Source organism: Centruroides vittatus, unplaced genomic scaffold, assembly GCF_030686945.1.
Source record: "Centruroides vittatus isolate TY-2023 unplaced genomic scaffold, ASM3068694v2 scaffold_932, whole genome shotgun sequence".
Taxonomy (NCBI): Eukaryota; Metazoa; Arthropoda; class Arachnida; order Scorpiones; family Buthidae; genus Centruroides; species Centruroides vittatus.
In genome coordinates, this window is record NW_027122721.1 from 1,351,544 (window position 1) to 1,367,404 (window position 15,861).

General features: G+C 32.3%; 1 protein-coding gene across 4 annotated transcripts in view; it reads right to left on the reverse strand.

Annotated features, from left to right (window-relative positions):
* Window positions 1-15,455, reverse strand: part of LOC136990416 (zinc finger protein rotund-like) — a 79,425-nt gene extending 63,970 nt beyond the window's left edge. The window contains exons 1-2 of one of the 4 annotated variants that reach the window (XM_067288805.1): window positions 1,884-3,174; window positions 1,619-1,780 (exon numbers count right to left, since the gene is read on the reverse strand). In XM_067288805.1, the coding sequence (XP_067144906.1) occupies window positions 1,619-1,780; window positions 1,884-2,099 (378 nt within the window). In that variant the 5' untranslated portion in view covers window positions 2,100-3,174. Of the gene's footprint in view, window positions 1-1,618; window positions 1,781-1,883; window positions 3,263-15,061; window positions 15,197-15,350 lie in introns of those variants that run through there. The other 3 variants (XM_067288806.1, XM_067288807.1, XM_067288804.1) reach the window with 3 other exon arrangements.
* Window positions 15,456-15,861: the final 406 nt, after the last annotated feature.

Below are 15,861 nucleotides of genomic sequence, written 5' to 3' on the forward strand. Positions count from 1 at the left end.
AGAAATAGAAAGCGAAAAAAAAGAAGATTAAACCAAATGGAAGAAAGAAAAGAATCGGAAAAAATCCCAAAGGGAGAAAAAAGCAGAGAAGCCGGCACCCAGGGTGACTGTAGGGCACGCTATCAACACAACCTGATTGATCACCAGAGGACCAGATCGAAACGTAATATATGTCTGGCTGTGGTATTTACCGCTTTACCGGTTACAAACTAAACATCCCCTTGTTATTTTGAATCCATATATAAGAGAAGCTTTTAAAGAAGTGTTTTTGGCTGTGTAATTTCTTTACCACATTCGAAAAATAATTGAATGAACTGAGTTTTCTTTACCCAACACTCGACCAAATTAAGCTGAAAGATTCGCGTGTCAGATATTGTAAAAATTTTTCTTTTTCCCCCCTTTTATTTATTTATTTTTTCTGTAAAAAGTCAAATCGTTTCTTGAAGTCATATATTTTTCTATAGAAATGTGTTTTCTTATGAATAATTATTAAGAAATTTTCAATGTTTGTCCCATTTAAAAATGAGTTCTCCCTCTCTTCCATGTTGTAGCAGGAAAGTAGTGGTAACACATTTTCGCCGCAGAATTGCATATGTGCATGGCAACTGGCCAAACATCGCAGGTGAAACTGGGTACAAAATCGTCGCCAATCGTAAAATAAAAGTTCAAGGCAAAAGATTGCTTTTGATTAAAAGAAAAGTACGAGGAGAGGAGGGGAAAAAACACGCGAAAAAAAAGCGGTTCTCCATTTAAATATTGCATGCGAATCTGAAGAGTTATTAATAAATTAATCTCTAAAAATCTTACATTTAAATGTTTAAAAGGTATGGAAAAAAATGTATTTTTCTATAATATATTTTAAATGGCTTGCTTTCTGCCACGTCCGATTTAAGAAGGTGCGTAAGACGTGCATGTTTAAGAGTACGTGGAGTTCTTTAACGTTACGACTTTTGCCCGTGTTTATATTAGTTGTATAGGTAATTATTGTAATTATGTTGAATGTATGTCTTTCTACATATTGCCCTTATCTCTTCCTGCATCGAAGGAAGACGTTGCAGAGAACGTATCACGCGCGATTATCCCAAGTTCGTATAGGAAACCGCTTAATCATAGTAACGTTACTACTCTAGGGAGAAGATTACAATAAAGCTTCCGCTAGGAAAATAATAAATTTAATAAATTACAAATTGAATTTCAATTGTAAAGTGTAATGCAATTCGTCTATAATTTCTACAAGAATTGATCTGGCACGCAAACCGCACAGATGCTTCGATCTTTTTTAATGAGTCAGGAGAATATTCGACCGAAAATATCGTCATCATCTATCAAAAATATCAACGAAACTCCGAACATTTCTAGGATTTAAGATAATGGAATAAAACGAAGGAAACCTTAAGGCTATATTTGTAAATCCTACATCAAACTCGATCACGTGGTTAATTTGATAAAGATAATCCGTCTAATTACCCTTAAGGGCAATTACAAAGCGGAGGGGTTTAAGGAATACGAGTTAAAAGTGGACCGGACTAGAAGCGATTTTGTATTTGTAAACACAGTAACACGTGCTACTATCGAATGGGGAGCGACGTGTGGGTTTATAAAATGATTATCATCATACCTCCACTCCGTTCCACATATAATGTACATCATGGTTATGGTCTGCCATCATGGACATCCAATGTACTAAACCTGAAGACGGTGAACCGGGTCGAGTTGATGATGTATTACCAGAACTCTTTCCATGTGGGTCAGGTGCGGGCGACCAAACCAACGCAGGTTTCTATACATAAAAAATTAATTAAACAAAAAACAACAACAACAAAAAAATTTTTATACATAAATTTTCAACTATTTTCACCTATTTTTTTAAATTACATATTTACCGAATACATATTTGGCGATCCACCAAAGCTCCGTAATCTGGAGAAAGATTGTTTAGATGGAAAAAAACCATAGGGATCACAAGTAGTGCAATTAGTAGATACAGGTGTCTCACTACTTTCCTGTAAGTTACGGCGAAACTGTACAGGAGTTTGGTGTAGTTCCACACACGACTGCATGAGAGAAACAGGGCAATCCTTGCCGACGTGCAGCGTCATTAAAGGCGCGGCTGCGCTCTGACAGAGAACACGGTCCGTTCAACATATTTGTAGACACTGCTCTGTTCTACATGAGCAGTATCCAATTGGGTAGGACGTAGAAGCTATGGCTGACGACTTTTTTTTTTCTATCTTTTGCCTAGGGCTTGATCTTGGAATAATTGAGGTAGGTTTTTGTCGCATACAATGTTTAGGAGGAACCTACTTACATCCGACTGTATAGTCGGATAACGAACGCTTTTCTCACCTCACAGAAAAAGAAAAAAAAAAAAGAAAAAGAAAATTTTCATATACGTAACCGAATTTTCAGTTAATTCTAGGAAATCCGTAACTATAGCTGAAGGTTACAGTATGCCAAATGTGGCTACACGCCATATAACCATCATTTACATTTGGGCAAAGGGGGTATTGTGAACACGCAAATGGATCGATTGTTACTTTGGTATCTAGGGTGTTTTATAGACGGGGACGGCCCATAACAGTGTTTTTCCAAACAACAATGTCCCGATACAGAACCACCGCACTGCGTCCTACTGATTGGCAGTTATAGTTTTAAAGATGTTCGGCTTTTAAATGAAGCGGAAAGTTGATTTTCGGTGGCACTTAGCCAATTAACTCCAAAAGCCAGCAGTTAAAAAGTCATTTATCTTCTACCATGGCCTCACTTCTCTGCTTTTCTTAAAATTATCTTCTATAATATTTTAAATGGAAATGTAAACTCTATTTCGATATCTTCGAGAAAAACTTTATATTTATATCAATAACTCTAAAATTTATATATATTTATATTTATATTTATTTCCTATCACCAACAAAGCGATACCTATCTACATTCGTTTTGACAACTAAGAGCGCACTTTAAGTAACGCGCAGAGTGATTAGGTGCTTAAATAGTTAACATATCTTTATAAATAATTCTTCTAGTTATACACAACCGTGTACATGTTGATGTCCTTTAATAATTTAATTAATTTATTTAATATTTAAACTGATTTTTTCGCCTCAAACAAACCGTTCTACACGTTACCGGCGCCGTTCTAGATTATCCTTTATCCTCATTTTAATCATTTAAAAAGTATCCAATAACTATAAATTTTATATAACCGATTCTACATTTACTATCATCAATCATACATAAAAGGAAATATAATATATATATATAATTTTTTATTCAGTTAACGATAATTAATATCCATTATCACTTTACATAGATAACTATCGTATCGAATGATACCATTTCCTTTATTTAAGGATAGACTGTATATAAATTTATATATATATATAATAGCGTTAATTAAGTATAAGCTGTAGTCTCGAAAATCATAGAAATTCAGAGATTACGAGTAGTAAATACGTTTCGATAAGTTTCCTACGAAAGAAAAGCTAATGATAAGATTCAATTTCTACTTCGATCAGAAGGATTACATTATAGGAGAATCTTATCGAGAGAAAAAGTTCTCGTCAATTAAAGTCTAACGGAACAAGAGTAGAAACGATCGACTCAAATAAAGAAAAAGGAAAAAGGGGGAAAAAAAAGACACAAAATTTTCAAGACTTATTCATCAGAAATAGGGATTACCATGTTTCGCATAATCTTGTTCTTGAGTCATAATTAGCCAGGTAAATTAACTCTGCTATTTGTTATCCCTGTGGAAATCAACAGACCTTTACTGATCTGAATTTTCTTTAACTTTTCTTTAAAAAGGAACTTTTGTCCAATCAACAATGAGTATTTTGAAAGACTGTTCAAATCAATATAGTCTTATCAACTATAGTAGGTTTGGGATTTACAATTCGACTTGTAATGAACACGACAAGATTTACTTATATTCCTCAGGGCAAAGATATGTTGACAATCTGTGAAGATTTTTTTTTAGTTTTTTCTTATTTTTTTCTTTTTTATTTCGTACTGATTCGATTGCTGTCTGCATGTTTCTTGCTTTGAGATTTCTACATTTATATATATATATACGTGTGTGTGTCTGTGTGTGTGTGTGTGTTGTGTATGTTGTGTGTATGTGTGTGAGTATGCGCTGGTTTTTTTCCTGGCTTGAAATTTTAAAACGCCAAATAAGTTATAAAGGTTTTATGAAATGCCTTTGGGTGTTAAAAAGAAAACTTTATGAAATGACATCGGAAATGATGTCCTATCTCTATATGTATATATATATATATATATATATGAGTTCGAAATATTGATAGTCAGAAATTCAAATTTGATATTTATCATTTTGTAAAATAATAAAAATTTAAATTTCTCCAGGAGCCGCTTTCTTTTTTCTGTTTGGTTTGCAGATTTCAAAAATTTTAATGTTGCGAACTTCTTTTTTTTTTTCTTCCTTCTTTTCTAACTCTTTTTTTTTTATTATTATTTTGTTCTTTTGCCTGCTAAAAATAAAATAAATCATAGACTATTCAAGCATCTTGTTCTTAAGGATGTTCTTATATAAGTGTCTAGAATTCCGGAAGAGGTACGTCTCCTCCCACAGGATCTTCTTTTCCATTCTTTCAGGATGCTGGAGAAAAGTTGTAAGCAGACTAACTACGCTGGAGATAAGTTTAAATCAACAAGTGCAAGAGGAGGGGAGGGGGTCTGATAGAGCTGTATGGTGACCCATATGATGTTTTTTTTACAAGGACTTAATTTCTGTTGACCAGACGTTCACAGCAGGCTATTGGATACTTCAATGTAAAACTCGTCTTCCGTGGGTAGATCAGACGTCCTAGGCGTGGCAGATGAAAGAATAACAGTTATTTATAATATAAAACGAGTCTGATGAGTAAAGTTTTGTTTTATATTAGAAAACTTCCAAACATATAAATAGGCAGTATCCAATAACACTTGTCTTTCAAAATAAGAATGCAATTTATTTTCCAAACCAAATATCCAATTAGTTAAACGTGAAAAATATAAGACTTTACGAATTTAGGATTAGATCTCTTGAGATTTACAAAGCTGTCATGATTTATTGGCATGCAAAAGGTTTATATTTTTTTATATGTCATTGTCACTGCAAACAGATTTCTCGAGAGACTATGTTACTTGACGTTGTTAAAAACACTCTTCAAGTTCAGATGCTTTCTCGAAATGCATTTTTCCTATAAAAATACTTGCAAATCAGATTGTGATTTCTTAAAAACAGATTATTTTGTTCGTACAACAAGATCGCTTAAAGGTAACGTGGCCGACTGCTAAATAAATGCGTAAATACTGTTCTAATATAGCAAAAATTTCCCACTTCCATAATTGATAAACTCGTTCAACTTAACATAAATATAGAAATTATCAACCTACAGAGTTTTTTCTGTAAGTTTCCTTCGATTCTATATAATTCTAAATGCCTCTCTAACGCCTTATAGGTGAGCTTAATGTAAACTAATACCATAAAATTTTACCTAGAACGTATCTAAAAATCTAAAAATTTCTCATTTTATATAATTTATAGAATTAATTTTATTTATTTAAACGACGAATACGCGAAGATTTCACTCGCACTTTTCAATTATCATAACTCCTTATCCGTTTAATTCGAATGTAATTAAACCGAAATCTCTAAGAATTTAGTACCATATAATGCATTAAAATAATAGAAAAATGTACTTTTATCATAATTAAAGATTATTTTTAATATAGAGTAAACAGAGTAATTAGAAACACGCTAAAGTTTCGAGTGTGTTTTTCGAACACTATAACTTCCCCCCCTCCCTCATTCAATTAATCGAATATAATTATCCTAAGTTTAATAAAATAATTATTTTATCGAGGGATACATAATAAAATTTATGTTGATTAGACCATGCATTCTTCCATGACAAATATTTGCGTGTTCGAGAGCAGTAAAGTCAAACCTAGAATACTTGTCATGTCCCCGCTAAACAAGCTCTGTTACAGAAACTAATGTCGAAATTTGTTTCACGATTATCTTCGAAGATAATGGCTCTTTTAACTTTTATTAAATAATCACGAATTAAACATTTTTTTATTATCATTATTAATTTTTTTTTCTTCTCCATCTTTTTCCAAGTATATAAAGTTAAAAATAAGGGATTAAGAAATTAACTTTTGTAATAACAAACTATTTATTCATTGGAAGATAATCAAGACTTAATCTTGTAATGACTACTAATTATTATTTTAAATATTCATTGCTTTTATTTTGATTCTTCTTCTTCTTATTCTTATTCTTATTATTATTATTTTTTTAATATTCATTCAATCTGTACACATTATAAATTCAAAGCAGGAGCTTCTGCAACAAGTAAATATCCAGTTGAGGACCAGGAGGAGGAAACAGGAGGAAAAAAAGAAAAGGTTTTTGGATTATCTAACTGTGACTTTAAGAAAAAAGTGGAAAAAATATCAAAGAGGTAATTACAATGCAACGAATTTACTTCAAGTTTTTTTTTTTTAATTTATATATATATATATAATGTATTATATATATCCATTACTTCTTTTGTCATTTCATTTCTTTACATTTTTAATAATGATTAATAATGCATGATAATGAGACAGATGGTCATCAATGTTTCAAATTAATCCAGGATATTTCTGAACAAGAGATATCGAACGGTTCCTATTAAAAAAAATACGATAATAATTATTACCAAGAACGTTGATTGCAAATTGTCGAAAATTATTTGAATATTCTTTAATTGTTAGAATTTAACTTTCCGAATGGAAGCTCTAAAGGAAAAAAAAAGGGAGGGGGGAAGAGAAAAAAAAGAAATGTCGACTTTCGGATAAAAAAAAAGTATCAAATGCCTACAAAACTTATTAAAAATCTTTCATTCTTTTTTTTTTAATTTTCCTTTTTCTCTTCCATACAAACCAATAGGAAAAGAACACCTTCAGGAAATTAAACTAAATTGCTGAAAGTTAAGATTATTAATGCGATCAGAAGGGAGGCGTTTGAATGTCTTTATTGCCATTTAATCTAAGTTAAACGAAAACTGTTGCTGTATTAATTAGTAACGTAGAGTAAAGTAAAGAAAATATTGAAGTAAAGTTTCCCCCCTATTGGCCCATCTAATCACAACAACTAGGCTACTACTACTACTACTACTGGTGGTGGATGAGGGTAATACTTGGGGGTCCCCTATTTTTTACTTGTATACGGTTTACGCTCCGGTACAATATAACAAGTGGTGAAGGTAAAATGTTCCTTTAACACAGACCAACATTGTATAAGCTTATAAAGAGCAAGAAAGAGAAACGGGGCAAACAAAAATCTTTGTAAGTCGACTATGTTAAAGAGTAACTCGTCAATCTCGGAACTACAGAGAGAGAGAGAGATAAGAGCCGGAAATTTCCGATATATCAATTTTTTACGCGGTTTTTTTTTAGCGGTGTAAGGTGTAGAGAGTGTAGAAATTTTGGTTTTACACCGATTAACATTGTAGAATTGAATAGAGAGCGAGAAAGACGTGAAAACACGAATGTCTACGCAGCGTGTTACAAACAATCTAGCGAGAATAGTCATAAAATAAGTAGACTTTTAAGTAATTTTCGGCACTTTCTAGATAGAATTGGGACGGAAAAAGTGTTATTTAATACAGAAAACAGGAAAACCAAAACGGGAGAAGTATTACAACAAACAAGAACTAGAGAGAGAGCTTTGAAACGGATTAAAATATAGTAACAATTCCCGATTTATAATAAATATCAAGCCTATAGAAAGGGCCAAGTTTTTCCAGTTTTCAAGCAAACGACAAGAAAGATTTAATCCTAAGAATAAACTTTTAACTGACAGTCATTGCTCTGAACGGAGCTGACATCTGGTGAGTAATGAAAGAACTATTCGTTCTTGATTGATCATTTTTTAAAGAGAAATGGAAAAATTTTCTTAAAAATAAATTTAATTAAGTATATATATTTAAAAAAACGAAATAATAAATTGCCTAGATAACTCGACCGACGATCTATTATTGAAATTGCGAGATAATGTCGCTAGATTATTGATTGATACACAGCCTACAGTAGTTAATATAGATGATAATGTATAGGAAACACTACAGTAAAAATCATTTTATTTTTTATTTTTTTATTTTTTCTATATAATAATAAATTATATTTATGCAAGAGAATCTTTATTATCTATTACATAAAACTGAAATCATTTTTAACGCATCGATTTTTAATTATTTATTTATGTCGGGAGCATTTAAAAAGTGTCGATAATATATCAATATATTTATATGAAATTTTAATAAGTGCTAAATGTAAACAGTTCGAAAATGTTTAATAAATAATATCTAAGATTCTAGTATTATTTTATTAAGATAATTAATTTTTAAAAAAATGTAAAACTCTCAGTAGATACTTCCTCTTATTTCGCTTGTTTATAACAAAATTGAGGGATTTTTTTCCTAATTTTTGATATTGTTTTCTTCGATAAAGTATAATAAATAAAGGGCATAGCTAAAAACTTTATCTATTCATAATTTTACAAAGGTTGCGGGTGTTTTTTCTTCCCCTTCTACCTTTATTTTATTAAGTAACACTCGAAACAAAAGGTATCCGATTATATTACAAGTCGGTACATTACTATCTTAAAAATTAAGAATGGAGAATGTTAATGGAAATTTAGTAACCTGATATTCATTCATAAATAATTTGGTAAGGATCGAATTAGATCGAATATTTTTTCGAGATTAAGTTAAATACCCCCAGAAAGAATTCTAACACCTATACTAGTAATGGGATATAAATGACATTTCCAGGTTGCATCTCTTAATGGGGGATTTGCGTTTCTATTCCTGTTTGATGCTAGTAGTAGGGACCATCATCTCGACCTACCAACATGAACAAAACTCCCGAAAAAAAAAAAACATTAAAAAAATCGAAGCGAATACATCAATTCTTGCCTGTTTGTTTTCTTAATATCCAATTTCTTTCTTGGCGTACAAGTTTTAATTTGTTTTTCTTTCCTGGCATCTCTGTTAAATTGATATTTAACAAGTTTATTAATCAGCTGCTAAAGTTCTAAAAGTCATCGGCTACTCGAATATTTTTGTTTGCCACTTCTCAATCGAGTCTTTTATAATACATATATATATCATCCCTTAAGACATTAAATTCAACATCGATGTATAGCCAATCAATAATAAGCATTGAGAAAATAATATTCTAAGAAAAGAATAGAACAATTATCTCTCGAATGACGATTATCTTAAGTAAAATATAGTGAAGTGTGTATCGCGGAACCGTAAAAGCCTGGGGCTAACCACTTTTCTAGCAATTTTTTCCGCAATATTACATTGAAAGAATTGTAATTCTTCTCCTTTTTTTTACTTGATTTTTTTTTCTCTTCTTCTTCTTCTTCTCTTCCATAGTCGTTAGTATTAATCTAACAAAATTACCTGCCAAATAAGTTAAACAAACTCCTTGTTTGTTACAATTATTGAAAAGTCGGATTCTCTTTTCTTCATTACAAAAATAGCACAGTAGTTTTGACGCAGTTCGTTTGATTTTAAAATAAACGTTAGAGAGAGAGAGAGAGAGAGAAAGAGGGTGATTTTTTGTTTTTAAGATAGTCTAACCTATTTTATTTTAAAAACAAACTTTTCACGAACACAAACTAGCGATGGTGGGGGGCGATGTTTAAATGTAAAAATGATCAACGCGTTGTAACGTCGGCTCCATTTAAAAAAAACAAAAAAAAAATTCTTCTCTTCATTAAATTATTACTTAATATTTGAAAAATATATTCAAAGACACGTGTTTTATTTTATATTAATTGATATTTTTAATTTTATTTCTATATAAATTTACATTTCATCCCGGTTATTTACAACCGTTACAATACTTATTTATTGTACTGTACAAGGGAATTTCATCCAAGAAATTGCCATTTCGAATAAAAATCTCATTCTCCTTCCATTCGACATAAATTTAGAAACGATTCTGTACATTTATATGTATATATATTTATTATTATTATCATTATTGTAAATAATCTATAGTAAAAAAAAAACACACGAGAAATAAATTCCAATAAAGAATATTTAAACTAATCTTAAAGTAATAACTTTGCATAAATTTAAAGAAATAAAATAAGCAAAGAAATGATGATTAGAAAGGAATATATATTTTTTGCAATTTTCCACAACTTGGAAAATTACTTTTATATATACATATAAAGATATAAATATTTTTGTTTTCGTTTTAAAGTCGTGATATTTTATAAATTGAAATAATCCCAATTTAAATCAGTAAGAATATAACTTCATCCATTTATATACTATATATATGAGATGTTTAGTGAACAAAATACCACTTTATTCCCTCCCTGCTTGAAATCGAAAAGAGGAAGTATAGTAAATCGCGCTCGGGACACAAGTATCGATTAAGTAATCAAGAACAGGATTGGAAGGGGGCGGCACAGACTCGAATCCTGGTCCTGCATGTTGAAAAGTGAGCAGAAATCAATGAAGGAAAACGACAGGGATTTCATCTATATTACACACAAATTCTTTCATGGAAAAAAAGTATATATATATATAGATAGATATAAAAAATAATAATAATATCCAGCCGAAAAGAAGTTGATGACAGGCATAACCTATGCCGCTTGACTGCTTACATTCAATGCAATTGGTAGCAGGCCTATATCTGTAAAGCGATTCCACATCAACTATCGCAAAAATTAAAGTCTACTCACTTCTACAAACAAATTCACTACAGTTACAGAGCCTCATTCTTATGGTATGAGGGATTAGTATCGCGAGCCCCTTTCCCCGGAGCGACTTAAATCCTGCAGCTGTCTACTTGCCTACAGCTATGGGATCATTAGACTTGATGTCCAGGCTAGCTAGGTGACATTTTGCCCCTTTCACAACGCATGCCTTCTGGCTCGGTTCTTTTTTTTCCCCTACCCTAGCTCATCCTAACCCGTCTTGTACTGGCTCTCCGCAAATTCTTTTGCAGCGACGTCTTTATCACAAGCAGAAGAAAACTTTTATATCGGCGAAAAATTACGCTCCAAGATGCCATTGCTGATATCTTTTTTTTTATAACTCTAATTAATAGAATTAATGCAGGTAAAAATCCGATCAAAAACTACTTAATATGCATAATACTAATTAAACGTTTTGCATCGTTTTAACCTGTCAAATTTTATATAAAATGCGATCATAATGAAGATAATAATCGCAACTTCGTATCGGAGGCACTAAACAAATTTACTTTAATAACAATTCCACGTAATTTCGAGGGAGAAAGCGTAACATTTCTGTTAGTTAACAACTAATTTTTACACTGTAAATTAAGATTTTTTTTTTTTTTTTAAGATTTAAGTGCTTAAGGCCCTAGATTATGTCGGTAATTCTAGAGGAGGTGACATTAAAATTTTGTCCCCAGTTTGTTAGAAGACGGCCTTGTAACCAAAGTATGTTATGCAGTAAAGGATGATGATATGAAAAATTCATCCAAACCCATCAGATTTAATCTCGGTGAGGCTAAGTACTTGCACCAATAAATATCTGTTTCTGTAAAATGACAGCAATCATTAGTCATCTATACAATTAGATGTCTACTTCGATTAATAAAGTCGTATAAGAAACATCTGTTGTCTCTTTTGTATTAATGGTATGTATATAGAATCGCTGAATGCAGCATTGTCAGTGGGTTCGACAAAAGACGTTATAAAAGATATACGTATCTTAATGATAATTCGACAGAGAGAGAGGTCTGCCTGTTTAGTGTAACGTACGGCAAAGCCACGTTAAAATCTTTTCTTTTTTTTTACATCGGTGACGATTGGATAACTTTGTTTACAAATTCGACAATTCGCAGGCAAATTTCAGTTATTTTGTATATAGTAAAGGTTTTATAAAAGACTTCGCCGAGTATATACTACAAAGCCGTACCTATTCATTATCACGGTGGGAAAATATATACATTTGAATCTAAGAGACGAGGGGGAAAGAAAAGTTTTAAAAAATAGCGGTTGTTATATAAGGAATCGATTTACATAGAGAGTTGAAACCACAGCTGAGTTTCAAAACAAAAATGTACTAGACAACGGTAGGCATGCAACATCACGAAATCCGAACACTAACATAATGAAATTCAGCTATATTTTCACATAGGCTATTTGAAATACAATAGTTTACCAGCTTATTTTTAAAAGGATTATATTCCTAAACTCTCTTCTTTTTTTATTTCTATCCTATTAAAGTTATCTCGATGATCACGCATCTCGCTCTTCTAACATACAAAAAAAAAAAAAAAGTCCGAAGCTAAATAATTACCAGAGTCACATCGAATTTACGTACAAAATAATAATATCGCAAGTTTAAAATATTAAATAATAATAGTAATAACGGTCGAGAGAACTATGAGATGGGCTTTACAAATGTTATAAATTAGTGTGAGAATTATAAGAAAATACTATTAATTTATGATTAATTAGTAGTAATTTGGTAAGAAATATGTAAATTGAATAATCATTACAATTTAAATAACGAAGAAAAGAGATTCCTCAAATCCAATCTCATCACAGTAATCCAATTGAGTGATACATCAATCCCGAAGAGAATTAAAACGATATTGTTCAATTGGATAAATCAACGTTTAAATTAAACTGAATGAGTGTTATTAGTTTGGGAAAAATTTAAAAAAAAAAAAAACATTAATTGAATTATCTTTACTTCGTGTATAAATGATGTGGTTAATTATCTTTAAGTAGAAATTAAACTCCGTAGAGTACATTTGTTTCTAATTTATAAAGCAGTATCTTAAACGGTTTCATATTAACAACTTCTCTTTGTTTTAATCCCTTAATGAACATTTATATTATATTTAAATAGAACAATTATATTTGAATATTTTAATGATTTCAGACGTTGTAAATATTAAAATTTTGGTGGAAGTATTGAAATTTTTAAGCGTGTGAAAATATTTAATAACGAAACGATTTTATCCCGGGACGATGGAGATAAATGTAGCACTTTTTGTATATAAAGAAATAATGGAGGACGTAGGTTAACCCACCCGAATTTTAGACGGTAACCGGCTACAAAGTGAAACGTTTCACTAAACAACCGAATCTACAAAGATTAACTTTAAATATTATTTAAAATCCGTCGAACGTTACGGGCAACGACCAAGAATGTAAATAGTAGACGTTGTTTACACCCATGATACGAGTTAATCCAAAATTAAATTTAATAAATGCATCCGATTTGTCAAATCGAAATATTCTCTCTAAGTACTAGAATCAATGGGTAAGTTGACGCTATTGACTGAAACACCGAGATCAAGCTAGTACTCGTAGAAGCCGATCAATAAAAAAGTCTGCTAGAGTCTTACTAAAAAAAAATACCCGACGACAGACGAAAGGCCAGTCTTCGATGACTGTACATATTGTACCCTGGTACAGGTAGTTCCTGGTAGTACATGTCGTGCCAACGGTGTCTCCTTTTCTGTCCCAACACACGCACGTTATATACTTGTTTATTTCTATGCCTTAATCGAATAATAATTTCGTTAGAAAACCGATATTAAAATTGGACAATGCCAGGATAATCGACCGCAACTTATAAGAACATTCCTCCTTGTGTTATTGCTCAGATAGGCGCTAATGATACAAAAAATAAGAGAGAGAGACAAACTTAAGACCACGACCATTCCGGTTTAATATTCTTCGGTTTGTTTGTTTTTTTATCAGATGAAAACTTAAAACAATGGATGCTGACATTACGATACTGATTAATGATACGATTTCGCTTACTACTATGAATATAATGGTAGATGGGATTAAGAAAAGTATTGATTTAGTTGGCTACCGGTATAATCTATTCACTACTTTGATACTGAATGATGATACAACAATGCTGATTTACGATAAGATAAAAATCCTATACGTTGGCCTATTAATGTTATTGTACAGAAAATATCACAAATGTTTGCCCGACTTGCTTAGTTTATTAATTAAAAACTCGCTGATGACTACCGTAATTTGATATTGCTGGAGAGTAGCGTTTGAGACGGCTAATCGATGATATTGATGAATGAAGGCGATACCAATGTACTAATGGTATTTCTTATAAATAACTCATTAAAAAGTTTCCAAAAAAATTCTTTTTTTTAAAAAAAAAGTGAAAACTATCATCATAACGTCTGACTACTAATTGATAAAGTGGTAGGCAATAGTTCTCGGCGTGTAAGTTTGATAAGAAATTACAAGAACGGCACACACACACCGAAAAACCCGTATGGGAACCACAACACGCCGAAGAATTCCTATTTTCTCAGACATTCCTTGACTTTCTATAAATACCAATATATCGTTTCTGTCAATACACACAGTATACAATTCTACAAACTTGACAATTCACTAGTTGCTATATCCTAGAGTTTCATATCGATTGATATTACATGTCAAGGTCTTACATAGCTGGCGGTTGCCTAGGGCAACTCTACCTGGCTTACCCTTCCTTTCAAAAAAAAAAAGAAAGAAAAAATTAGCCCAAAGGGTATAATAGCCGCCCTTGAGATTTAAGAAACAATCTGTGCAAAGTTGGTGAAAATCGTATAATAACACGACGAAACGGGCTTTACGATCATTTGGAAGATTTTTATAAATTTGACGTAACAATGTATATTTAATATAAAAGATACATCATTCTTCGATTAAATCGAGTAACACGTTCCTTCATTCCCGTTACAGTATCTCGGTCACGATATTCGACATTTACTCTTGTCATAGTGTAAGTCAGCCATTAGCCAAGAAAACACGTGCTGACCTAGACTATGAGAAAATACACCCAGTCCAGCTGACCGAGTCGACCAGACGTCTGCTAGTCCTCCCCCCTTTGCACAGACCCTCCCTCGCCAGCGCCGCTTCTGGCCTTTTTTTTTCCTCCCGATATCTCGTATACTTACTGGATCATACCCCGCACCGATATTCACACGCCTGGAATGTGACATACCAGTTGACAGCCGAAACGTTTCTTACCTTTATGTCAACCTAGTGGACGGTAACCCAACTCCTACATTACCGAACGAAAGAAGTGTGCACAGCCTACCGCCATTTTGAATGTTTTGTTAACGTGATATAGCCCGACCGTACTTTAGTACCCGGCACAGCTAACAGATGGCGCGAGCGGCGAGGGTTTTTTTTATACATACACACACACACACACCCCGGGACATTTTTTTTTTGTGCGACTCCGGTCCAACATTGCGGGGTTCTCTGGTGGATCGCGAATTGCAAAATAGTTGGAGAAAAGTGCCACGGAACTTACCTGGAAAGTACTGTCTAACATGATGTCGATAGCCGGACGACAACTGTTAAACTGACAGTTTGGGCCGAGTTTGGAGTCGCTCCTCCTTTTTACATCAAGGCACAACAACCCTTTCCTCGGATCCCCCTTGTCACGTATCAAGTGCCTCTGACTGGTAGTTTGCTTGGCCTGTAGGCGGCGTTTGCTGTCCCAGTTGTCATGACAACGACGCCTGACTGGGCATTTTTTTTTTGGTACTCTTCTCCCCCCCCCGTTTTTTTGGGTCGCAACTTTTTGGACGAATTTATTCAATAGTTTTGTAAGGACAAATTTACTTCGAAATTAACCAATTGTATATATATATATTTAATTTATTTATTTTCCGATTGGAATTTTATTTTAAGAAGTTTTTACTAAGAATTTTCGTGTCGGAATTCCGTCGCTGTTTTTAGTAACTTCAAGGACGATCATTGAAGATGGGTCATTTACCTCTTCTTTTCTCTTTTTGCTTGTTTATATACCTGATGAAAAT